This window comes from Microcaecilia unicolor, chromosome 9, assembly GCF_901765095.1.
Source record: "Microcaecilia unicolor chromosome 9, aMicUni1.1, whole genome shotgun sequence".
NCBI lineage: Eukaryota > Metazoa > Chordata > Amphibia > Gymnophiona > Siphonopidae > Microcaecilia > Microcaecilia unicolor.
In genome coordinates this window covers 581,333-608,627 of record NC_044039.1, presented here as the reverse complement: position 1 = coordinate 608,627, position 27,295 = coordinate 581,333, and the positions used below count along the sequence as shown (strand labels likewise).

Here is a 27,295-nt window from a genome sequence, read left to right as displayed (position 1 = left end):
CCCAGTGTGGCAATACTTATGTACTTATGGAATGGCTTCCCTGTGAAGCATTTTGCAGAGAAATAAAGTTGCCAGGGTGTAGCAGGAGGATGCAGTGGAAATAGGATCTAACACTCCTCCCTCCAGTCTTTCCACTGCTGCAGACCTGCCAAGTCTCCCACATTGAAGACAATCCCATTTTGGAGGGTCATCTGCTCCCAAATCAGGAAAATCCCATGGAATATAGGAGACTTGGGAGCTAATCAATTTTTTTCTCTGCACATGACCACTAGTAGCTTTAAATCTCTCCTCTGACACTTCCTGCTGCAACATTAACATGTAGGAAATGTGAGCTGTGAGATCTGAACTGCTCAGGACTGCAGCATTGGCAGAGAAGTGACATACAGAGGGGGCAGACTGAGGGCAGGGCATGGGCTTTGTGGGAGGTGGGACCAAAATTGCTTGCTTAAAATTTGTTCCCCTTGGCATTACACTTGTCCCTGCTCTACTAGGGTTAGCCAAAGGCAAAATCCAGGAACTTGCTCAATTGAGGAACCAAAACAAGGACTTGTGCCCTGGAATCCTTATGAGGATCTTGAATGGGAGGATGGCTTGGACTCCACTGCCTTGGGTACCCTACCAGTCCTGCTGCAATAGTTGATGTCTGCATCATCTGCTGGAGACAGAGAAATACTGAGGAGCCAAAAGCAGCACCAGCCCCCTATTCAGGGGAGCAAAGTTGGCTCTGAGCTTTTTTTCTCTGTATCTGCAGCAGGGGGGCATAACCCACTTGTCTAAACTGGTCTGGAATGGGGATAAGAAAACGTAGCTTTTAAGAGAACAAGGTGAAGTGATTAATTTATGAAATATTCTGCTTGATAAGGGTAAGTATGCATTTTTGGACATTTTTAAGAAAATTGGATGGATAATTTCAGAAGCAATGAATACAGGGATATAATAAGAACTGAGGATCTGTTATAAAGTATGTTAAACTGAATGAATACACTGTTCTTTTAAGTCAAAAATCTCCAAACACTGGTTCATCTGTTGACTGTGCAGCAGTGCCATGCAGGAGATCTGGGTTCAATGCCTTTGCCTGCCTGGTTTCTGTTCTTTGGGCTAGTTCTTCCACCTCTCACCAGCCATTAAGAACAGCGCTCATGTTGTGCAGATAGAGAGAAGCCACATTTCTGCTGCTGCATGGTGTGAGGAAATTAATTACTTTATTTATGGTCCTGTAGACTTTTAGGGATGTTTACAAAGTGACAGTAAGAAATGCTGGGATATTACAGATCTTTCAGATCTTTCTGGATGCTCCACAAGGTGTTGGCACTCTTCCTCAGCTGTGCTATCTCTTCATCCTTCAGTTTTTGATTGATGACACCGGTGATTCCCTTGGCGTTGAGCACACAAGGGAGGCTCAGGAAGACTTCGCTCTCAATGCCATACATGCCCTGTGAAAGGCAATAACACATTTGGTGAATGGGGCAGATCTTAGACTGGATAATTTCACAGGAAATGAATGCCTTGGCTGAATTTTCTTTAAGTTACTAGAAGTCATAAGAATACAAGATAAGCTATTTAGGGTGTCGTCATTCTACAAGGATTTCATTAGGTTTCTGCCAGGTACTTGTGACCTGAATTGGCCACTGTTGGAAGCAGGATACTGGGCTAAATGTTCTTTACGCAGCAAAACATATATAAATGTCAACATTCTAGTCATTCCCACTTCCAGATCATTTATAAATATGTTAAAAAGCACTGGTCCTAGTACAGATCCCTGTGGAACTCAACCATTCACCTTCCTCCATCGATAGAATTGTCCATTTAACCCTACTCTTTGTTTTGTATCTTTTAACCAGTTCCCAAACTACAATCGGACATTGTCTCCTATCCCATGACGTGTTAGTTTCCTCGGGGGCCTCTAATGAGGATCTCCCTTAAAAGCTTTCTGAAAACCTTGATTATACTATATTTATTTACTTGTACCCCACATTTTCCCACCTATTTGTAGGCTCAATGTGGCTTACATAGTACCGGAGAGGCCTTTGCAGGCTCCGGTGTGAACAAATATAGGGTGATGTTGCGGTAAGATCAAGTTCATGTGGCACAGCCACGTTAGGGAATCGGAGAACGGAAGAGTTGTGTTATGTCCATTACGTGCTTTAGTTTGGTTGTGTTGCAGAGATTAGGCATTTAAGTTGGATCGGTAGAGTATGTCTTTTTAAACAGGTTGGTTCACTCTTATCCACATGTTTTTATTTTGTTCAATAATTTTGTTCATTATAGTAGTCTCTGCAATTTTGCCCAGCACAGGTTGTTCCCGGATCACCCCTGGAACCCTTTTTTTCAATATTAGCATTACTTTGGGCACTTTCCAAACTGCAATTTTATTTTTTAGTTCTTTCAGTACTCTGGGGTGTATACCCTCTGGTCCAGGTGATTTGCTGCTGTTTAGCTTGTCAATTTGGTCTATTGTCATTTTCCAGGTTCCTAAGATATGTAACTATATTAAGTTGTAGCCTCTGTCTCCCTCAGTCTATAAAGTGCAAGTACAGTTACACGCATAATTGTGCATGCAGTTATAGAATTCCATCACTTACATTACGGTTATTGGTATTAGTGCTCTTTCAGAAAATATATTGAAGCATACCCACCTTCTGATGGTCCAACTATGTTCTAAATTCTGAATTTTGGGATTTCTCTTACAATATTGCTGTGATTTAAGTGTGTTAGGCACTTATTCTGTACACTTTGCATGTAATTTCTATAGTACACATCTGAAAAGGGGGTGTTGATGTGGGCGGGGTAAGGATGGGTTTTGGCGCTTTATAGAATCCTGTCACTTATGTGCACACCTTCTGCATTTAGGTGTGAACATTTCCACCTGCCATAGAGCAGGGGGAGGTGGTTGCATCTAACTTTAGGCATGTGGTTACCAGCTTATGATGCAAATGTGCCATTATACTAGCAGAGTGTGCAAATCTTTGGCACCTAATTTTTAGCGTCTTTTGTAGAATTGCCACACGTATGACATCTGAGCTTAAAATCTGGAAGGCCGACTAGTAAGCGCTGGATCTGCTCAATTTAAAACAAACTGGAGAGAATATTTCTTGGTGTCATGGATTTGATGTACCGCCTTAATGTAGGTACAATCAAAGTGATTTATCTATCCTATATGCAGATACTTTTTTTTGGCCCTAGTGGGTTCACAATCTGTTTGTACCTGGGTTAATGGGGGGGTTAAGTAACCTGCCCTGGGTCACAAGGAGCTGCAGTGGGAGTCAAACCCAGTTCCCCAGGTTCTTAGCTCATTAGGCTACTCATTCAGTTAACATGTAATTAAACTCTAGTATTCATTGCCAGAAAATGTGGTAAAAGTAGTTAGCTTAGCAGGGTTTACAAACAGTTTGGATAATTTTCTAAAAGAAAAGTTTAAAAGCCATTATTAAGATGGACTTATGAAAATTCACTGCTTATTTCTAGAATAAGCAGCATAAAATGTCTTGTACTGTTTTGGGATCTTGCAAGGTACTTGTGACCTGGATTGACCACTTTTGGAAACAGAATACAGGGCGTTCCAGTGTGGCAACGCTTATGTTCTTAGGCTTATAGAGATCTTTCAGGGCATGAGAGGAGAGATACCAGAGCTTCTATAAAACTTCAGATGTCTAAGATTTTTCTTATGTAAGTTTTCTATTAGGCTTTTTAAAAATTATTATTATTTTTACCGTATCAAAATGGTTTATTGCAGTCTAGTGTCTGCATGCATAGGAACAGTTTCTTAGCTTGTCTATACGAGTAATTCAGAAATCACGGTGCCCCTACTGGACAGTGTAGGTAGAGATGGACAAAGAGTATCTATGTAAAGCAGTCTGGAATGATTTATTACTGTTCACGTCTTTTGCAAGTAATTCTGATTTCAACCCCTCCCAGATATACTGACAGACAACATAAGACAAGTTCTAAATACAATAATATTGAAGGCTTTATTATTTAGAAGACAATAATATAACCTAAAATGAAATGAGAATAATCAAGACTTAAGTTATGAACAAATGCTTAGGTAAATTTAGAATAAAATTGGAAATGTTCTTTAAAGGTTTATCAGAAACAAGATGGGTAAGAAAAGGTTCCCGAGCCATTAGTGGTAAGATTTGCCCTGTAATGTGAACGTGCTGAGGTTTTTGGGCAAGCAAGTGATTTGCAGAATACACAGATGAAGAAATGTGGAAAGGCTTCCATTAATGTGATGGCTTGTCCCTGCTCACTGTGGTTTCTCTTTTTTTTTTCTAGAAAGGACCAGCGACATTTCGAGCTACTGTGCATTCCTGATCAGAGATCAAGCTCAGATGTAGTAACCAGAATGCCTCTATTTTAACACAGAAAAGCCCAAACCGAGAGCCCACTCTAAAGAATATTACAAAAAAACTCTCTCAAACTATACCTTAATCGTTAACATTGCTCTGTTCTATGAGGGCTGATTGCCGTGACTTATAACTGAAGGCTCCTCCTATGTTCATTACTAATATTATTTATACACAATTGTGATTTTTTTCAAATAAAATTGGTTTTAATCTCTTGTCATTAAGATATCATTTGCGAGAGTTTTTAGGACTAATTCTGTTTGTACATATTCATTCCAATTCAGGCTTTTATGCAACTTCTGCTCCAGTGTAAATAATATTCAGTATTTCTGAGAATCAATTGCCCATAGCCTCTTTTTGGGCCTCAAAAGAAGCGAGTCAACCCTCAAGTGACTTACCTTCACCATGGTGGAGATTGGATGAACCCGTGAGAGGTTTTTCACAATAGATTCGGTGAGATCCGCCACACTGAGGCCAATAGCCCAGTTAGTATATCCTTTCAGTTTTATCACCTCGTAGGCGCTGAGGGAAACACAGTACAGGGTACAGTTAGGGTATCACCTCCAGGGTATGAGAGAGAGAGAGAGAGACAGACCTACAGAAACAGTGCAGTTACTTGGCCAAAACTGAGAAGAACATAACATACAAACAGTAACATAGGGGAATAAGTACAAAGCATGGGGTCAGTGAAAAAAAGGAAGATCTCCTAAACAAATATTTTACTCAGTAATCACACTAGGAGAGGCTGAGGGGTCAAAAACAAAAAAAGTCAGGGACACATGAGACCGTGGAATGCATACACTACCATTTCTTATTCCAGACCCTCTCGCTGTCATTTCACCACTAAACTACCTCTCTCTTCCCCATTCTCTATCTCTCTGAGCGCTGTCCCAGCCCCTCACACTGTCACTTCATCATTAAGCTGCGTCTCTCCTCTCCAGTCTCTGTCTGTCTGAGCTCTGTCCCAGCCCCTTCGCTCATTATACCACTGCTGACTTGCCTCCTTGGCTCCTGTCTCCTACTTTCACCCCCTCTGCACAGCATTCCTGCTGACCTTACTGTGGCAGTAGCAGGAGACGGTGGCGGGTCACAGTTTGTGAGAGCTGCAGAAGAGGTTGCTCAGGGTTGCAGGGGTCACACCTGGTTAAGGCAGATGCATTAACAGTGTTCTGCTCTCTGAGCTGGTAATCTCACTCCCTTCTCAGCCAGCAAAGAGCAGTCATTAACACTGTACTGGGCCCCTGACAAACATTCTGGGCACCCATTCACTCTTTTCACCAACCCCTCCCATGATTTTATTCATGGCGTCCCCCTCCCCTGCAGACCATCAATAGGTTTCTGCAGTTATATTACTGATTTAAAGGATCTGCCAACCACTGTCCTCCCTTAATTAAAACCTATCCAAGTAGCTCGCATCTGTCACAAGTTTACCATTCTCTGATAGGAGACTTTTGGGCCTAGGCATGTGCCTCGTTTGCCTATGCATTAATTCTGCCCTGGCAATAATTTACCAGTAAGCAAATATACATAAGGCAGCTGGAGAAGGGCTGGTGGCAGGTCCCTGCTGCACTCAAGAGCCACATGCAACTTGTGAAAGGGCAGTTGATCACCACTGGCCCCTGGTATAGTATTTCCTCAGCTCTGCCACGATTCACTCATTGTCACAAGCAGTGGCGTAGGTACATGGGGCCTGGGCCACCGTAGGTTTGGCCCTGGACCCCCCTACTGACGATCCGCCCAACCCCCCTCCTGCCGCCAACCCGCCGTCGCCTGCCTTTGCTGGCGGGGGACCCCAACCCCCGCCAGCCGAGTTCCTCTTCTTCTCGCAAAAGGCTTCCTTCTCTTTCTGACGTCCTGCATGTTGTCAGAAACAGAAGGAAGCCTTTTGCAAGAAGAAGAGGACCTCGGATGGCGGGGGTTGGGGTCCCCCGCCACCAAAGGCAGGTGACGGCGGGAGGGGGGGAGGGTCGAGAGGGTCGGCAGCAGGGGGGGGCAAAGTCGGCAATGGCAGGCGGGGGGGGGGGGGGGCGGCGCCGGGGGGGGCTAAAATGTGCCCCCTCACCTCGGGCAGTGGACCCCCCTCCCGCTGAAGTCTGGCTACGCCCCTGGTCATGAGCTGGTGACTGTGAGGTGTATTTTCAAAGCACTTAGACTTACAAAGTTACATGGTAACCTGTATTACTTTGTAAGTCTATGTGCTTTGAAAATGAGCCCCTAAGTGGGATTTGGCCCCTTGATTTTGGGGGAGGGAGGGATACACATAAGATCACATGTGGTAGTCTCCTCAGCTCGAAACCTAGGGGTCATCTTTGACTCTTTTCTCTCCTTCTCTGATCATATCCAGCAGATCACCAAGACCTGTCGTTTCTTTCTTTACAACATCCGTAAAATCCGCCCCTTTCCGAGCACTCTACCAAAACCCTCATCCACACCCTTGTCACCTCTTGTTTAGACTACTGCAATCTGCTTCTTGCTGGCCTCCCACTTAGTCACCTCTCCCCTCTCCAATCGGTTCAAAACTCTGCTGCCCGTCTCGTCTTCCGCCAGGGTCGCTTTACTCATACTACCCCTCTCCTCAAGACCCTTCACTGGCTCCCTATCCGTTTTCGCATCCTGTTCAAACTTCTTCTACTAACCTATAAATGTACTCACTCTGCTGCTCCCCAGTATCTCTCCACGCTCGTCCTTCCCTACACCCCTTCCCGTGCACTCTGCTCCATGGATAAATCCTTCTTATCTGTTCCCTTCTCCACTACTGCCAACTCCAGACTTCGCGCCTTTTGTCTCGCTGCACCCTACGCCTGGAATAAACTTCCTGAGCCCCTACGTCTTGCCCCATCCTTGGCCACCTTTAAATCTAGACTGAAAACCCACCTCTTTAACATTGCTTTTGACTCGTAACCACTTGTAACCACTCGCCTCCACCTACACTCCTCTCTTCCTTCCCGTTCACATTAATTGATTTGATTTGCTTACTTTATTTTTGTCTATTAGATTGTAAGCTCTTTGAGCAGGGACTGTCTTTCTTCTATGTTTGTGCAGCACTGCGTACGCCTTGTAGCGCTATAAAAATGCTGAATAGTAGTAGTAGTAATAGTAGGTAGTCATAAAAGGCACAGTTTGGGGTTCAAGTTATACATTAAATACTGTTGCTGATTATTGTATGACTGGCTGCAGAGGTGATCCTGACAACGAGCGTCTGTTTTAAACTCACACAGCTCTGATCTCTGACAGCCATAATCAACACCTGGTAGTTAGAATCCCACCAGGAGCATTTGCATATATTTATTCTGAGAACCGGCTTTATTTCCAGAACACCAGGTTGATGCATCTCTGGCTCTCTCTAGCAAAAAGGCCATTTCATCTACCTCTCAACCACCATCTTATGAACCGCTTTCCAGTTTTCACTGTCCTTATCGGTGCCAAGCTCCGGATTCAGGGTCTGAAGGGAAACTCCAGCCACATTAACACCACTCCACACAGGCACTGCAAGAAACAGAATAGGTCAGACAAAAAGGCGATGGGTGGGGGAGACCTTGTTTTAGGGCAAAAAGAATCTATGAAGGGTGAAAGGAAGTGTTCGTTGTTACTGTCCTCAGGGGCCTGACATTGAGAGAGATTATTCTCCAGTTAACTGGGGAAATCACATTAAATAATTAATAAGAACATAAGCATTGCCACACTGGGACAGACCGAATGTCCATCAAGCCCAGTATCCTGTTTCCAACAATGGCCAGTCCAGGTCACAAGTACCTGGCAAGATCCCAGAACAGTAAAACAAATTTTATGTTGCTTATCCTAGAACTAAGCACTGGAGTTTCCCAAGTCCATCTTTACAATGGCTTATGGACTTTTAAGAAATTATCCAAACCTTTTTTAAACCCTGCTGAGGTAACTGCTTTTACTACATTCTCTGGCAATGAATTCCAGCGTTTAATTACATGTTGAGTGAAGAAATATTTTCTCCAGTTTGTTTTAAATTGACTACTTTCTAGCTTAATTGTGTGCCCCCTAGTCCTAGTATTTTTGGAAAGCGTAAACAAGTGATTCACGTCTACCCGTTCCATTCCACTCAGTATTTTATATACCTCTTTCATATCTCCTTTCCTGTAGACAGGATAAAATACACATAAAAGAAAGGTGGAATCATCTGACCACAGCAATATGGGAGATCTCTTAGAACTCAGGAAAGCTTCACATAACTGCTGCCTCCTCAAGTCTATTATAAAACTTACAAATCCACTGTCCAAGACAGTGGTAGGAGTGGAGGGAGGGGAGTTTGAGCATCTAATTTATTCTATATATGTAGAACCTTAGTTACAGGTGAGCAAATGAATTTTCTCCATTGACAAGATGAATTGGCAACACAAGTGGAGAATCCCATAGGTGAGGGTCAGCCTGTGCATGATTTGATTTTTGTAGGGAAACCCAGGCCTTGTAGAATTGTGTCCAAATGCACTGTCTCTTTGAGAAAGGAAGTCTATTTATTTATTTATTTATTTATTCATTTATTTGTTGCATTTGTATCCCACCTTATCCCACCTCTTTGCAGGCTCAAAGTGGCTTACAATACATCATGAGTAGTGGAAGAATGTTAGTAAATTAACATTTAGTATTGCAGGGTTTTGGTCGACATAATGATAATACAACAAAGTAATAGTATCCAGGCAGATATTAAGAGACAGCTCTGAATATAGATAGGCGATTTGTACATATTCACATTGGTTGATCTTTGTGGTAGGCTTTATTAAAGAGATGGGTCTTCAGTAATGAGCGGAAGTTCGTTCTTTCGTAGATCGATTTCAAGCTGCGCGGCAGTGCGTTCCATAACTGTGTGCTCAGATAAGTTAAATTTGACGCATGCATTAGTTTGTATTTCATTCCTTTACAGCTGGGGAAGTGCAGATCAAGGAATGTGCGGGATGATCTTTTGGCGTTCCTAGGTGGTAGGTCTATCAAGTATGACATGTAAGCTGGTACGTCTCCATGGATAATTTTGTGAACTAGTGAGCATACCTTGAACGCGATGCGTTCCTTAAGTGGGAGCCAGTGTAGTTTTTCTCGTAAGGGCTTGGCGCTCTCAAATTTTGGTTTGCCAAATATGAGTCTAGCTGCAGTGTTCTGGGCTGTTTGGAGTTTCTTGGTTATTTGTTCTTTACAGCCGGCATATAGTGCGTTGCAATAGTCTAGATGACTGAGCACCATTGATTGTACCAGGTTGCGGAAAGTCTAGACCTCTAGTTCTCCTTAAAGAATACGCGTGAGGCAGATCTGACTGCTTGTCACCTCCATTATATGCAAATCTTTCTCATGCATATTTATTAGGGAGACCCTGAAAACCTGACTGGCTGGTGGTTCCCCAAACAGGTTTGAGAACCACTGATCTAGACCATACAAGATATGAAAGTATAAATGGACAGACGTTTCACAGCTTGACATATTTCTTCAGTGTAAACAAAGCAAGGATGTGCCACAGATGTTGGAATGGCCCTGACATGATTTTTTATTTTTTTGTTACATTTGTACCCCGTGCTTTCCCACTCATGACAGGCTCAATGCGGCTTACATGGGGCAATGGAGGGTTAAGTGACTTGTCCAGAGTCACAAGGAGCTGCCTGTGCCTGAAGTGGGAATCAAACTTAGTTCCTCAGGACCAAAGTCCACCACCCTAACCACTAGGCCACTCCTCCACTGTTGCTACTATTTGAGATTCTACATGGAATGTTGCTAGTGGAATAGCAGAATCTCCAATAGTATCTATTTTATTTTTGTTACATTTGTACCCTGCACTTTCCCACTCATGGCAGGCTCAATGCGGCTTACATGGGGCAATGGAGGGTTAAGCGACTTGCCCAGAGTCACAAGGAGCTGCCTGTGCCTGAAGTGGGAATTGAACTCAGTTCCTCAGTTTCCCAGGACCAAAGTCCACCACCCTAACCACTAGTCCACTCCTCCACTGTTGCTACTATTTGAGATTCTACATGGAATGTTGCTATTCCACTAGCAACATTCCATTTAGAAGTCGGCCCTTGCAGATCACCAATGTGGCCATGCAGGACGTCAGACTCACAGAAACAGAAGCCTGCGCAGCCTTCTACATGGAATGTTGCTAGTGGAACAGCAACATTCCATGTAGAATCTCCAATAGTAGCAACATTCCATGTAGAATCTCCAATAGTATCTATTTTATTTTTGTTACATTTGTACCCTGCGCTTTCCCACTCATGGCAGGCTCAATGCGGCTTACATGGGGCAATGGAGGGTTAAGTGACTTGCCCAGAGTCACAAGGAGCTGCCTGTGCCCAGTGGCGTAGCAGGGGGGGCTGCCACCCGGGGCGGTTCGCCGTTGCACCCCCCCCCCCGGGTGCAGCACGATGACACCCCCCCCCCCCCCCCGATGACCAGCTCCCGCACCCTACCTTTAAAAAGAATACCGGGAGTCGCGCCTGCCCTGCACGTACAAGAAATGTGGACCGTCGGCTCTTCTCTCGCTCTGTCCCGCCCTTGCGGAAATAGGAAGTTGCGTCAGCGGAGGGTGGGACAGAGCGAGGGAAGAGCCGACGGTCCACATTTCTTGTACGTGCAGGGCAGGCGCGACTCCCGGTATTCTTTTTAAAGGTGGGGGGTGTCGATTCGCAGAGGGGGGGGGAGCTGGCAGGGAGCACCCCCTCCCGAGCAGACACCCAGGGCGGACCGCCCCTCCCGCCCCCCCCTTGCTACGCCACTGCCTGTGCCTGAAGTGGGAATCCAACTCAGTTCCTCAGTTCCCCAGGACCAAAGTCCACCACCCTAACCACTAGGCCCCTCCTCCATGATGTGCTCTTATAACAGGATATGCAGTCTGCCAACCCATTGGTTCAGTTTCTTTAGCTTGATGTGGATCCTAATTTGGTTAGATCGAAGCATATGAAGATTTGAGGGAACCGGCGACGGGAATGGGCAGAATCTGCCTAGAAGTGTCGCACAATTCCCAATCTTCAATACTTTCTTGCAGAGAGTTTAACATCTGCTTCCTCTGTTTTGGTCCAAGCACCTTATATGTGAAAGGAGGTGCTCCCCTCCTACCTTTTGGTGCCAAGGTTCATGAAAGTTAAGCCCTTCCATCAAATTCTTGCAGTCTTGCACTATTTTGGAGACTAAAGTGCTGAACTGGTTATTTTCAACCTACTGCAAAAGTGGATGAGTGAATTGGTCCCACTGGACTTCAGCAATCACTGCAGTTGACGCTAGAGGAAACATGCATATGGAGTGGCTGCCATTATGATCGAGCAGTGCCCTGAATATCCAGATGTTCCCAAGCCCTTGCACTTACCACTGGAGTCACCATGCTCTCCCAGCACAAAACCATGGCAGGAAGACGGGTGAACGCCAAGCTTCTCTGCCATCAGATAGCGAAATCTGGCCGAGTCCAAGTTGCATCCACTCCCGATGACACGATGCTTTGGCAGTCCGCTCAGTTTCCAGGTCACATATGTGAGGATGTCCACTGCAGAAGCAACAAAAGTGCAAATTGTCAGTACTTATACTGGTCTAACCCTGTATGAAGACACCTCTGCACAGTATTAACACAGAATGGTAGGAAATTGAGTGATATGTGAGAATAATTTGTTAACTCCAGTGGGGCCTACTCTTCTATTGCGATTTAGAGCCCGCACTAATCTCATCAACGACAAACCATAGACATCTAACCAGATACCGACATTCCCAACAACTGTAGATTACAGTTTAGGCAATTGCATCATAACAATTAAAATAATAAGATTTTAAACTTTGAAAAAGAAAATAAAATGAAAATTGTCATAAATCCACCAAAAGATTATATCTCTGCTTAGTTCCCTGATAGCCAAAAGAATTATCAATTACTGATTTTAAACGTACAGATTTTACTGAAGGAAAGCCAAGTTAGAGTACATAAGTACATAAGTAATGCCACACTGGGAAAAGACCAAGGGTCTATCGAGCCCAGCATCTTGTCCACGACAGCGGCCAATCCAGGCCAAGGGCACCTGGCAAGCTTCCCAAACGTACAAAAGTTGCAACAAAGATTGGTACCGGGAATTGGAAATGAGAGCTAGTGAACCAAACCTTCTGGACTCCATACCATATAAAGTTTCATATACTAATATTAGCAATTTAAAATCAACTTGCTTCTTAACAGGGAGGCGATGCTAAGCATAGGCTAAGTAGAGGCAGAGATATGGTGTTACTACAATTTGATTTATGTGCAGCCTTTGACAAGGTCAACCATAATAAGCTAATTGTTATGTTATCAGAATTAGGCTTCACTGCTACTGTGCTTCAGTAGTTCAGCTCTAGTCAAGGATAGTTCATCTTGATCTCCCTGTGGAGTCCCACAGGGGTCTCCTATTTCTCTGCTGTTATATAACATCTATACGAGCTCACTTGGAAATGTTAAATTGGAGACTGGTGTGAAACTTTTGTCGTAATCAGATGATATTTTTATATTGATTCCAGTGAACTTATCTCAAAATATTACTTTTTCTACAATCAAATACTGTGGTGAAAATTAGACATTGGTCCTTTTCTGTTATACCTAAGTTAACTACAGATAAGTTCTTTGGTTCAGTGTAAATGTAGATAATATTCCCAGCTATATTATTATATTATCAGAAAGCGAAATCGGGCAGAGTCCAGGTTGCATCAACCCCCGCTGACAAAATGCTTTGGCAGTCCGCTCAGTTCCCAGGTCGCATATTATTTGTTTAGATGGTTCTCAGTTGGTGGTGGATAGAACTTCAAGAGTTTTGGGGGTTATTTTAACAATGAGTGTTAAGATTAAACATTTATTTCAGAAGGTTTTCTTCAAGTTGAAACAACTTTGACTAGTTCATTCTTATTTTATTCCTGCTCGTGCAGTTATTAATTCTATCGGACTGCTGCAATTGCTTGTATATTGGAATTAATCAAATGCAATTACAGAGATTGAAGTTATTAAGAACTCAGCAGCCAGGCTTACTTTTCATAAAGTCAAATTCGATCACGTGTCTCCGTTGCTGATTGATCTGCACTGGCTCCAGGTGAAAGCATGAATAGTCTTGAAAATATGTTGTCTTGCTTTAGAAATTTTACAGGGTCACTATCCAACTGATCTGACATTATTAATTACTTTGTTGGGTGACTTTAGTGATCAACGAACTTGTGCATATCTCATATTACAAGTTCCCTCATTTAGAAGTGTTAAATTGAAAAGTTTTCATAAGAAGTCTATTAAATTTCAAATAGCAAAACTTTGGAATATATTCCCAGTAGAAGCTAGATTATGTCCAGATGAAATCGTACCTGTTTTAAAAATGTTTGTTATGAAATTATAGTACTTGATTTTAATCAGAATTATTTATCATTGTAGTTGTGAACTGATGTGCTTATGTTGTAGTTGTTAACCTGCTCTGAACCTAAATTTAGGGATAGAAGTGGGCTATAAGTACAGGGCCGGTCCTAGGGTCTCTAGTGCCCCCCTGCAGACTATGAGTTGCCCCCCCCAGCATCTCCTTTCTCTCTTCTCCCACCCTGCCCCTGTCCAGCGATTCTCCTTCGCCCCATCCCCCTCCCATTTATGGCCACCTTCCCACCCTCTTCTCCCCCCAACATCCCCCTTTTTCTTCTTGCCACCCTGCATGGTTTAAGTCTTTTTTAATTTACCTGCGTCCCAGCAGCCGCGTCATTTGAAAGCCCTGCCCGTCTCTAGCCTTCCTTCCCTTCGTGAGTTTGTTCCTTCACAGTCCTGCCCTCGAGGAAATGACGTCAGAAGGCGGGACTCTGCAGAACGAACTCACGAAAGGAGGGAAGGCTAGAGACGGGCAGGGCTTTCAAATGATGCGGCCGCTGGGACGGAGGTAAATTAAAGATTTAAACCCCCAAGGGCGGCGCGGTAGGGCGGCGCGGTATGGCGGCGCAGCGGTGCCCTTGAAGGCAGGCACCCCCCTGCGGTGCTTACCCCGCTTACTGGGTTTGACAGGCCCTGTATAAGTACCCTTTATCATCATCATTAATGTAATTGTTGCAAAAGTGGAGTAACCCAATCATATTTTTTAGCTCCAAAAATCAGATGAGCCGCTGTATTTTGGATCAATATTGAAACACAGGATTTAATTCAAAATGCTGAGGTAGGTCCCACCTACCTCTCCTCTCTCACGTTTCTTCCACCCCCTAAGCAATCACAGGTTAGCTCTCCCTAGACCCTCATGTGCCAAATAGGAAAGATCCCGCATTAGTCCTTTTTCCTTCACAGTACCATCTCTCTGGAGTAATTTACCTCTATCCCTCCATTCAGAATCCTCATGTATTGCTTTTAAGATCTCTTTCAAAACTCAGTATTCCAATATTCCCTCCAGGGACCTAGACATTGACATTTTGTCCAATTGTTGTGTCATGTTAATGGCAACTTATTCTTGTGAGAATGTTCCTACTGCTTTTTATGGAAGCCTTTTCTTATCCTATGTATTCAATGCTTCAACTTTTTTTATTTTTTTAAATTTTAACAAACCAGGCAGTCAGAACTGGTTTTCAGTGGTGGCCGTGACATTTAAATTGTTCACATAGATTTAGCAGTACTGTCCACAGAAGAAGCGGCACTGACGCCATGTACTTAGAAGTGACCAGCACTAGCATTACTGCTTTTGTTGTGTTAGTTCCATCTGCATAACGGTCTGGATAGTGAGTAGAGTTAGGTACAACGTCCATGCTTCATGCGCTGCTCCAAGCTCTAACCTAATAGTGCTGCTGAAAATTCATGGATAGGCCGGACAGGAACAGATCCGGAAAGTGGCTGTTGAATAGCAGGCTGTATATTTCTAGGTTAAGAGGGCTTTACTTACCATAGCTGTGAATATTTGGTACCAGTCTGCAAACTGGACTGCTTCCCTTTTCTTCTTAAGGACAGGGTCCTTTCAGTGAAGCTCACTGTTCTTCCACTTCACCCCTCCTTCTTCAAAGTACTTCCTGATACATTGCAAATCTTCACCTCTATCTAACCGTAGCACCCATCTAATGATCACTGGCAACATTAGAGACGCTGTCTCCCTTTCCAAGTACCATGTCTAGTATCACCCCTTCCGTATGTGCATCACGTTTGCTTTGGTCCACATTTAATTTCACCTGATCAGTCCCCAGTCTCGTAAGGTTCTCATGCAATTTCTCAGCATCCAGTCACAGATTAATGACTGAATAATTCTGTGCAAATGTGATCGCTACATTCCTTGTTCCTTTTTCCAGATCTCCGGTCTCAGTACAAAATCCTCAGGCGCTCCACTACGGACCTTTCACCACTAAGAAAACTGACTATTCCTCTCTGTTTTCTGTCTTTTAGCCCATTCCCAATCCATAACAGGACATGACCTCCTGTCCTGAGGCTTTTTAATTTTCTCAGAAATCTCTCGTGACAGACTGCCAAATGCCTTTTGAAAATCCCGATATGCACTGCTTGCGATGGATGTACCTCTGTTTCGGATGTGTACTGCTATTTATAATTGTTTTGTTCTTGGTTTGTGCATTTTAACTGTTGTTTCACATTATGTGCTATTTATTGGAAACTAGTAAAAAAAGGCCCGTTTCTGGAGGTAATGAAATGGGTGCTAGCAAGGCTTTCCTGTGGCCCCCCCACCGAACGCACCTTGGTTGTTAGTGACGGCATTGCGCCGCCGTGGCCGCCGTTGATGTGTGACTGTGGCCCCCCACCCAATTCACCTTCGTCGTCAGTGGGTGGCCCATTGCGGCGCCCTGGCCGTCGTCGATGTGAGTGAATTGCTCCGCCTCCGCCCTCAACGTCATAACGTTTGAGGCGAGGGCGGGGCCCCGAGGCTGTGATTTTCTTGGCTTCAGAGCTTCGAACTTACGAACCTTGGCTTCAGTGACGTCATCAGACAATAGAACATTGAGGGTGAGTTTTACATATATAGATATGTTTATTGAGCAAATAAAAGCATGTAAAGTAGAAAGTGAGTCTAGTACAAACAAGAGTAACAAGGGAACATCTATTAACGAATCCACCAATCGTGGAGAGCCTGTGTTCTTCTATAGCTCTCCAGCAGATAACCACAAAAATCCGAACAACCACCCTCCAGCGTCTCACATTAAGGACCATTGGGTGCAGTAAGCTTTTATGGAAAGGCAGAACAGACATCTTCCCCTTCCCCAGCAGGACTGCATGGTACAGAGGGAAATCTCTTACCTGGATTAGAAACCACAAGGAGAATGCAGTTAGGACTGTATTTCACCACCTGGGGAATGATACATTTAAAAACATTCAAATTCCTCTGAATCAGGTTCAGGCGACTCTCTCCCTCCTGCTGACGCACCCCACCAGTGACAATCACAATCCTCGAGTTTGCGGTGACAGAATAATCTATAAAAATTGAAGGAAGCACATATAAGCTATGGAGGAACAGGTAAATGGCAGGTTGATCTCGGATCCCCACTATATGAATGCAAATCACAGTCTGTACCCAAGATATAGAAATAGTTACTGAGAGCTGCCTATCGAACATCCAGCAAGGTTCAGTATTACAAAACAGCAGCGATTACCCCATGCACACAAAAGGCCTTTTCCACAGAAACAGAGCTTCACTACGTCTTCACTTTTGATCACATCAGTATAAAGACATTTCTTAGCAAAGGCAATGGAGAATGAGCAATCTGGTCCTAGAAGAGACATGCACCATATTCCTTCACCTATCCCCAAACCCTCCAGTCCTAGAGGTGACAGGCTCTGTATCTCTGTGTCCATCCCCTGAGCCCTCCAGCCCCAGAGGTAACAGGCTCTGTATCTCTGTGTCCATCCCCTGAGCCCTCCTAGAGGTGACAGGCTCTGTGTCCATCCCCTGAGCCCTCCAGCCCTAGAGGTGACAAGCTCTGTATCCCTGTGTCCATCCCCTGAGTCCTCCAATCCTAGAGGTGACAAGCTCTGTACCCCTGTGTCCATCCTCTGAGCCCTCCAGCCCTAGAGGTGACAAGCTCTGTATCCCTGTGTCCATCCCCTGAGCCCTCCAGCCCTAGAGGTAACAGGCTCTGTATCCCTGTGTCCATCCCCTGAGTCCTCCAGTCCTAGAGGTAACAGGCTCTGTATCCCTGTGTCCATCCCCTGAGTCCTCCAGTCCTAGAGGTAACAGGCTCTGTATCCCTGTGTCCATCCCCTGAGTCCTCCAGCCCTAGAGGTGACAAGCTCTGTATCCCTGTGTCCATCCCCTGAGCCCTCCAGCCCTAGAGGTAACAGGCTCTGTATCTCTGTGTCCATCCCCTGAGCCCTCCTAGAGGTGACAGGCTCTGTGTCCATCCCCTGAGCCCTCCATCCCTAGAGGTGACAAGCTCTGTATCCCTGTGTCCATCCCCTGAGTCCTCCAATCCTAGAGGTGACAAGCTCTGTATCCCTGTGTCCATCCCCTGAGCCCTCCAGCCCTAGAGGTAACAGGCTCTGTATCCCTGTGTCCATCCCCTGAGTCCTCCAGTCCTAGAGGTAACAGGCTCTGTATCCCTGTGTCCATCCCCTGAGCCCTCCAGCCCTAGAGGTAACAGGCTCTGTATCCCTGTGTCCATCCCCTGAGTCCTCCAGTCCTAGAGGTAACAGGCTCTGTATCCCTGTGTCCATCCCCTGAGCCCTCCAGTCCTAGAGGTAACAGGCTCTGTATCCCTGTGTCCATCCCCTGAGTCCTCCAGTCCTAGAGGTGACAAGCTCTGTATCCCTGTGTCCATCCCCTGAGCCCTCCAGCCCTAGAGGCGACAGGTTTTGTATCCTGCACCAAGTCTCTTATAAGTCCAGTTTCCATTATAGAGGTGCAAAGCTGCATGAAGAAAAAAATGCATATTAAAAAAAGAAGGAAATCCAGAAAAGCAAATAAATAATATATTAGTTAAAAGAAAAAAGAAGACCATTAAAAATGATAAATAAAATCATCTAAATTCATTCAGTATCCTGCTTTTATGCAGATGAACTTCCAAAGCATTTTATAGTTTCATATCTCATACAACACTTTTGCTGGGCAGCAGTTTGAGTCCCATAAAGTGTGTGAGTAGAAGGAGTAACAGCATTCAGAGTTTGATTTTCCCCTCATCAGTTTCCTCCTGCTAAGACAGAACCAGTAATCTGGCCTTCATTCACCATTATTTTGGGATTTCCCTATTTCATATAGCACCCCAGTGCACCCCAACACATCTAATTGTCAGCCAGAGGCCATGCAGCAGGGCTCCTTCCAGAACCCTGCAGTCGTGAACCCCGAAGCCAGACACTAGGTGTCATTTTTAAACACATTTCATGCCCAGGTGGTGCAGGGAGTGGAAGGCACAAAGCTGGGCCTGAACCGAGGACTTGTACCTACCATCTGAGGCACTGAACCAGGAGAAACATTACTGCAATTCTTGTTCAGGAACCAAGGCTGAGGCTGAGCTATCCTATAAATACTATATCACCCAGACAGTAGCTCAGAAACCCATCCTCAGATGGCAAAGATTTAGGAATCACAGCTGGTAAACCTGAATGTTCTCAGCAGTAAGTGCTGTTCGGTTTTGTGATGCAGGGGGCACATTTTGGAACAGGGAGCAAATCTGGTCATTACCTTTGTCTGCCACAATCTTGGGCGTTTTAAGGAAGACACTTCCATGCAGCAAGTCCATCATCTCTCCTCGCAGTCTGTCTTCCAAGATATCAACCAGTGCCATTTCATCACAGAGATCCTAAGAAGAAAACGTCAGGATCACATCACCGCTTTCTGATCAGTTAATGCTCTTTCTGCAGGCCAGGGAAGTAGGAAAACAGTTGTAAATCTATTGATGTGGGTAAATTACCGTTTAAAAATGTCCTCCTTTAACTGCAGCTAAAAGAATGTGACCTATTTCGCAACGTGCACAGTGTATGTTTAGCTAAATTTAGGTTAGGCATTCTCAGGGCCATGGGTTGGGAAGAATTATAAAAGTCCTTATGCAGATCATCACATTTACAAGCAATATTTTGCAGCCACTCAAAGCAGGTTTCTTCCTGCAGCAGTTTCAAAGGGCAGGTCTGACATCTCCTGAAGCTTTAGAGTCACTGCCTGGCTCCACTCCTTGTTCATAGAGACACCCCGTGTTCCTGGAAGAAATCACCTTCTTCATCTTTAGAGGCTTTTAATAGTACTTTGGAAATGAAACCAACATATTGGAGTTCAGTCAAGTGCTGATACCCTTTGGTTTCTTCAATAGCAGTACATTACAATAGATTTTCATATGAGATTCCCAAAGTAGAGGCGACAAAGAGCAATTATCTGCTGTCAGGGAGTTTTAAAAATGTAACATTACTTTGAATTACAAAAAAAAAAAAAAAAAAATACAAAAAAACTCAGAATTCTACCATTCATTAATACCAGGGGCACCACATGGATGTTCTAAATTAAAGAAACGGTCCGGTGATGCTGAGGAACTAGAATCTGCATATCAGTATCCAAAGATAATATCAAGTTTCAGGTCTGGCTGCTGAGCCACTTCCAGAATCTGTCAGTGCTGGCGACGCTGCAGGGGCTGCATTAACCACCCCAGGAGAAAGGGACTCAGCTATTATTCCTGAATAGTCAGACACAGAGTGTACTGGAACCAGGAAGTAGCAATGCACGAGCCAAATCACGCCCTGTGTGACACACTCCCTAGAGCCCACGGCACTGCAGCCAAGAAAAGAAGACAACGAACGGACAGAAAGAAGTTTTGGCATCCTGTGCAGGCCACACCTTTTACACTGCCCTCCGTACAACCTTGCTTGGAAGAACCTGTGGTATCTAATTACTGTAATGGCCGGCCTAACTTGAGAATTACAGGAATACCACGGGCAGTTGTGAATGAAGGTAGCTTGAAAGTTAATTATGATACCACATGCAGTTGTGAAAGAACCTAGTTTCAGAGTTAATTACGGGAATACCACAGGCAGTTGTGAACGAAGGTAGCTTGAAAGTTAATTACGATACCACATGCAGTTGTGAACGAAGGTAGCTTGAAAGTTAATTACGATACCACACGCAGTTGTAAACAAAGGTAGCTTGAGAGTTAATTATGGGAATACTACAGGCGGTTGTGAACGAAGGTAGCTTGAGAGTTAATTACGATACCACATGCAGTTGTGAATGAAGGTAGCTTCAGAGTTAATTACGATACCAAACGCAGTTGTGAATGAAGGTAGCTTCAGAGTTAATTACGATACCAAACGCAGTTGTGAACAAAGGTAGCTTGAAAGTTAATTACGATACCACATGCAGTTGTGAACGAAGGTAGCTTCAGAGTTAATTACGATACCACATGCAGTTGTGAACGAAGGTAGCTTCAGAGTTAATTACGGGAATACCACAGGCAGTTGTGAACGAAGGTAGCTTGAGAGTTAATTACGGGAATACCACAGGCAGTTGTGAACGAAGGAAGCTTGAGAGTTAATTACGGGAATACCACAGGCAGTTGTGAACGAAGGTAGCTTGAGAGTTAATTACGGGAATACCACAGGCAGTTGTGAACAAAGGTAGCTTGAGAGTTAATTACAGGAATACCACATGCAGTTGTGAACAAAGGTAGCTTGAGAGTTAATTACGGGAATACCACAGGCAGCTGTGAACAAAGGTAGCTTGAGAGTTAATTACGGGAATACCACAGGCAGCTGTGAACGAAGGTAGCTTGAGAGTTAATTACGGAAATACCACAGGCAGTTGTGAACGAAGGTAGCTTGAAAATTAATTGCGGGAATACCACATGCAGTTGTGAACGAAGGTAGCTTGAGAGTTAATTACGGGAATACCACATGCAGTTGTGAACAAAGGTAGCTTGAGAGTTAATTACGGGAATACCACATGCAGTTGTGAACAAAGGTAGCTTGAGAGTTAATTACGGGAATACCACATGCAGTTGTGAACAAAGGTAGCTTGAGAGTTAATTACGGGAATACCACAGGCAGTTGTGAACGAAGGTGCTTGAAAATTAATTGCGGGAATACCACATGCAGTTGTGAACGAAGGAAGCTTGAGAGTTAATTACGGGAATATCACATGCAGTTGTGAACGAAGGTAGTTTAAGAGTTAATTACGGGAATACCACATGCAGTTGTGAACGAAGGTAGCTTCAGAGTTAATTACGGGAATACCACAGGCAGTTGTGAACGAAGGAAGCTTGAGAGTTAATTACGGGAATACCACAGGCAGTTGTGAACGAAGGTAGCTTGAAAATTAATTACGGGAATACCACACGCAGTTGTAAACAAAGGTAGCTAGAGAGTTAATTATGGGAATACCACAGGCAGTTATGAACGAAAGTAGCTAAAGAGTTAATTACGGGAATACCACATGCAGTTGTGAACGAAGGTAGCTTCAGAGTTGATTACGGGAATACCACATGCAGTTGTGAACAAAGGCTGATGGTGCAAACGGCTTCAATATAGATCACCTGCAATTAAGCTGGAATCCCAGAGGTTTAGCGGGAGATATTCAGGAAATAAAAAATATATATAATTTCATTTTGTATAGTTTCAAGCCTCTAATTTCTATATTACAAACGATTAATGCATAAAGGGTTCTGGGGCATTAGAACCCCAGACTAAACTTGTGATATATTGGGACAAGGTCCTTTCTATGGCTTTACTTGCTCTTCTGATCCATTACCAACATTTTCTTTTATTATCATTCAGCTGCTTTTACAATCATTGACCTATTGTCATTTTTACTTATCAGTGCATTCATTTGTGTATTATTTGGGAACTTGCCGCACCTGCTGGAGAATGCTGATACAACAGGCCATGCCAACCTGTCCCACACCCACTATGGTGATCTTGCTGGTGGGCAGGGTGTTCTTATCCTCCACCATGGGAGTAATCAATTTATCAAGGACGCCGGCCATCTTGTTGCTGCAATAAAAGTCATAATAAATGTTCAATAATGTAAGCAAAAACTTCATGACCTTACAGTATAAACACCCCCAAAAATAGAATGATGAAAGTTACAACAGGCCGCATTGCCCGAGGATTTTTAGGAGAAGTGCAACGGTCATATTTTGAGCTGAAGTACTCCATTCTTGGTTTCCATCCTCTTGCCCTTTAGGGATCCACTGTGTTATATCTTACCCTTTTTTGAATTCCACCACTGGTTTTGCCTCCACCTCCTGCTCCACTCTTTCCACGAAAGTACCTCAACCTGCACTACCCCAGCTGTAAAGGTCTCAAGTACAAAACTTATTATGGATCCAATTTGTCCTTCCTGGGCAGCCGTCTATGGAACACTACCTTACATATACTGAAGAGAAAACGACATTGACCCAGAATCTATCTCCCACCTTACCTTCCTCTCTCTATCACCTGTCTCTACCTACCTACCCATCCATTTACTACCCATCCATCCTTCCATTATGTTATACTTAATTTCCTACTTTACATAACAAAATTCTGTGTTACCTATTACTATGTAAGCCGCATTGAGCCTGCTTTTAGTGGGAAAGTGCGGGATACAAATATAATAAATAAATAAGAAATTTCCTGATATTGCTTTTGATTTTACCTCCTTGCAGTTTTATTTATTTATTTATTTACTGCATTTGTACCCCACATTTTCCCACCTATTTGCAGGCTCAATGTGGCTTCCATAGTACCGTCAGAGGCGTTTGCCCGGTCGGTGGATAACAAATACAAAGTTGATCGTATGAGGTATAAGTGGAGGGTCGGAATGGATGAAGATTGCGAGTTGTCCTGTTCGATCATAGTCATGCTGTGTTGGTAGGTGAAGAGGGTTACGTGGGGGGTCGTTGGGGTAGGCCTTTTCTAGAGTTTCCAATTCTAGAATTTCCCCTTATCAGTAATACTTTTCAAGTATTTAAACATCTATATCTCTAGGGTATGTCTTCTTAGGACCTACAGTCTCTTGTCATACGTCTTCTGCTGGAGAAGAGACGGTTGAGGGAACCTCAGACAAGAGGTCTATAAATTACTGAGTGGAGTGGAACAGGTAGACATGAATCACTTGTTTACTCTTTCCAATAATACTAGGACTAGGGGGCACCCAATGAAGCTACTAAGTAGTAAAACAACCCAGAGAAAATATTTCTTCACTCAACATGTAATTAAACTCTGAAATTCATTGTCAAAGAATGTGGTAAAAGCAGTTAGTTTAGCAGGATTTAAAAAAGGTCTATAACCCATTATTAAGAAGGAGTTGTGAAAATCCACTACTTATTTCTAGAATACGCAGCATAAAATCAGTTTTATTGTTCTGGGATCTTGTCAGATACTTATGACCTGGATTGGCCACTGTTGAAAACAGGATGCTGGCCTTGATGGACCTTCATTCTTTCCCAGTATATCACAAGCAGAATCTTTCTTCCTACCAATGAGAAACGTATGCCATATCGTTTTCCACAAACTGTCCCATCCACTAATGTATCTAGAAACTTCCTGCTAAATCAGGTCTTAAAGTCACATATTTATTTTTTTATTTGGATTTTGCTCACACCTTTTTCAGTAGTAGCTCAAGGTAAGTTACATTCAGGTACACTGGGTATTGAAGTTATCTGTCTGACACTGTCCTTCCTCTCCCTTTCCACAGACAGGTAGAACTTCTGAGAATACAATAGTCTTTACCCTCTCTGAACTTCTTTTAACCAGTTCCCAGTCCACGTGTCATACTGGGTCAGACCATCTAGCCCAGTATCCTATTTCTGAGCAATCCAGGTCACAAGTACCTGTCCACAACAGGACATTGCTTCCTATTCCATGACATTCTAATTTCCTCTGGAGTCTCACGGATCACCTTTATCCACATGTTTATTCACAACTTCAAACAAGTGTAGCAGACTGGTGAGGCTAAACCAGAACTATCTATAGGCTGAGTTATTTTGTTGTAGTTTCTACCAGGCTGCCCAGCACAGACTTCAAGCTCATTGGTTTGTAGTTTCCCAGATCACCTCAGAAACCTTTTTTTTTAAATTGGCACCCCTCCAAGCGTTAAGTACCATAGCTGATTTTAATGATAAGAGAAAAGAGCAGGACTCAGGATATGACATGGAAGCCCCACCAGCTCTGGATGATGAGGGTATAGAGAAGCACAGAGTAAGAAAAGGCAAATTAAAAAAAAAAATTAAGGAATTCTACAATTCAGAAGCTTCCTAAGGCAAAAATCATGGACTTATTTTAGCACCAGCCTTCCTTTCTGACCTCTGCCTTTGTTCAATGACTAGATTCCACATGCCAATGCTAATCCCTCACACCAGTCATACAGGGAACGAAAGACAGAGGAAAAGCAAGGGCGAGAAATGAATAAATTGGGTTTGGTAAATCGAAGCTGAAAGACAAGCTGGTCTGGAGAGAGTGAGAAAGAGAAAGAACGAGACACAGCTGTAAGAAAGAGATAAGGCAGGGATGGGAAAAGCCAGAAGGGTCAGAGTGAAGTATGAGGAGGCAGATTTGGGATGGAGGGAGTAGGAGACAGGTTAATGTGTAGAAGGAAGCAGCTGAGAGACAGCAAAATGGAGAGGAAGAAATGAAAGAATGGCATAAAATCAGATCCAGAACCAGGCTAAAAACAAAAAAAAATATTGTAATCCGATATATAAAGCTAAGTGAACTGTACTTTTGCCATTTTAAAATGAAAAAGAGGGTGCATAGCCCACTGCACAGCACCCTGAACGATATGCTGACAGGAGGTGGAGAAACTCAGAAGCATATAGATAAAGAATGATGCAGGGTCAATATACGTTTCTAAAATAAATATATTTCAAAATGGACCAATTGTCAAGTTTGTTTTTGGTTTTTTTAATACAACCACTCATCAAAACGGGTTGCACTATGAATTGTAGTTTAAGAATATAAGAAATTAGGGGGACCTGTTAGCACATTACTGATCCAAGATGCCACTGAACTCCTCCCCCCAGCCCATGTCCTGCAAATAAAGCCTGTACGTATTTTTAAAAGCATTAGCAAAGACGTCACTGCTATGGTTTGCTTTTTTTTTAGGTTTGTTTACCCAGTTACACCAGTGAAAGCCCTTATTCATTACCAGTTTTGCAGGCATTAAAGGAATGCGACACAATTGACCCCTTCCTTGCTAGCTCAGCACCCACAGATCTGGTACCCAGGCTTAGGATTCTGCAAATGCACTGCATCACCCCTGGCTGCAGAGCAGAGGTGGTAAAGCTCTGGCCTGGGTGCGAAGGAGTTAAAGAGGTTTTGCCTTGCCGGGAGCGCAATGAGTTGGCGGCTCTGGTCTAAGGATGTCTGTTTTCCATCCTGTCCTGTGCAGGTGAAGGGAGGAGCCGAGACTTTGGACGGCAAAGCAATGGCCGCGCGCGCTCCATCCCTTGCTGCAGGAGAGACCATAAACGTCTGACTGCCTGCAGGTCTCGCGCGCTTCTCTGCACTATTTGCCTCCCCTTTGCACTATTCAGCTATGTATTGCAAGGAGCGGACGTGTAGCTGATGGTGCGGGGGGGGGGGGGGGGGGGGGGGGAGACCAGAGAAAAGGTGCCTATGAATGATGCTTCCGAGTGACCTGAGCCAGGAAGCATGGCAGACACAAATGGCTTAGCCCTACAGTGCCAGTCCAGAGGCAGTTTCCGGAGGGGGGGGGGAGGTCAGGATCTGAAAAGATGCAAGTGCTGCCCTTGCAACCGTTACAAAGCGCCCCCCGGGACCCCCTATTCCCGGCCCTGCTCAGAGGTCGCAGCCCCCCCGAATTCCATTAGATCAGAACAAGAACGGATATACGTACAGTTGTACACGGATCTGCTGGCAGCAAGATTGGGCAAAGTCACCAAGGAGGACGGAGGAGAACTGTGTGCACAGAGACAAAAGTAGGGAGGTGGAGCTATGAGCTAACCTCACACTTTTGTGATTGGAAAAGAGCGCAGCACACCCCATCTTCTCCTGCAATCCCCTTCAAGGACACACTTGCAAGGTTGCAGAAACCTCACCCCATCCCCAGGGTCCCTCTTCCTCTTTCTGTCAAGGCCGCCGCTGCTAAAGCTGCACCAATTTTGGATGCACAGAGAAAGACAGGTGAGGCTGACAAGTTAAGATCAGTACAGACAAGCCCAATGTATGGCGTTGCAGCTTTAAAGGCACATCAGAAGGAAAGGTTATCAAGTTTCATCTCATTGATTCCAAATTCAAAGCCATTTAATCAGCCAAGGACACCTGGCAATAACTGCTTTGACCGCCACAGCACTGACCAGTTCGTGCCAATTACAATTCACCATGTTGGAGTCCTGAGTTCTCCATTGCAAAACTCACTTTGATACTTATGTTGGACACCAAACCTGCTAAAACATTCCCTTATCTTCAACACATCCCAGATAATCCCTTATGAAGGCTCAAAGTGCATCGTTAGCCAAATATTTCGGAAGCAAAAGTCCTATATCCCTCGGCAAACTATTATTAGGGGTCTGGTCTCCCTCACCACCCAGCGTGGGGCATGGTCTGAAAAAGTGGACATTATTCACCCTGCAAAGACTAAGCCAATCAGGCTACACAAAAGTCCCATCTTATGCCCCAGATGAACCTCCCACCAGTCTTCTAAACCCCTAGGGTAGGTAGCATTTCTTCAAAGGCCCAGGCATTATCACCCATAGTGCCCCCCCTGTAACTTCCTCCTTTTCTCCTGCTGGTTATGCCCCTCCCAATGCAGCCAAGCACCTTGCCATGGTGTTTCACCACCTCAGATGCTATTTCCCCAACTCTAGGCAGCTTACAAAAGAATATACATCAGAGGCATAGCCAGACCTTGACTTTGGGGGGACCTGAGCCCAAAGAGGGAGGCACATTTTGCCCCACCTTCCCACCACTCTCTGTCCCTGCCGCAACACCACATACCTGGGCTGGCAGAGGGTCCCTAAGTCCTGCCAGCAGCCTTCCTATGGCAATACTCTGCACCATGCTGCCTGTCATGCTTTCCCGCCCTGGCGCACATGCTCGGTTTTAGTGAAATTGAGTATGTATGAAGCTCACGCATGATCAATTTAGT

General features: G+C 44.3%; 1 protein-coding gene across 1 annotated transcript; it reads right to left on the bottom strand.

Annotated features, from left to right (window-relative positions):
• Window positions 1–1,180: 1,180 nt before the first annotated feature.
• Window positions 1,181–26,125, bottom strand: LOC115477349 (L-lactate dehydrogenase B chain). Its single transcript, XM_030214172.1, has 8 exons — window positions 26,045–26,125; window positions 22,062–22,197; window positions 18,911–19,028; window positions 16,534–16,707; window positions 11,659–11,832; window positions 7,715–7,832; window positions 4,745–4,868; window positions 1,181–1,433 (listed from the first exon to the last, which is right to left on the bottom strand). Exons 2-8 carry the CDS (start codon window positions 22,188–22,190, stop codon window positions 1,266–1,268), a joined length of 1,005 nt encoding a protein of 334 aa, XP_030070032.1. The 5' UTR covers window positions 22,191–22,197; window positions 26,045–26,125; the 3' UTR covers window positions 1,181–1,265.
• Window positions 26,126–27,295: the final 1,170 nt, after the last annotated feature.

Coding starts and splice junctions, on each gene's coding strand:
- LOC115477349 (XM_030214172.1), bottom strand. CDS start 22,190: ATGGCCGGCGTCCTTGATAAATTGATTACTCCCATGGTGGAGGATAAG. Junction 19,029..22,061: donor GTATCAGCATTCTCCAGCAG/GTGCGGCAAGTT, acceptor TTTTCTTCTTAG/GATCTCTGTGATGAAATGGC. Junction 11,833..16,533: donor CCTTGTGGTTTCTAATCCAG/GTAAGAGATTTC, acceptor TTGCTTCTGCAG/TGGACATCCTCACATATGTG.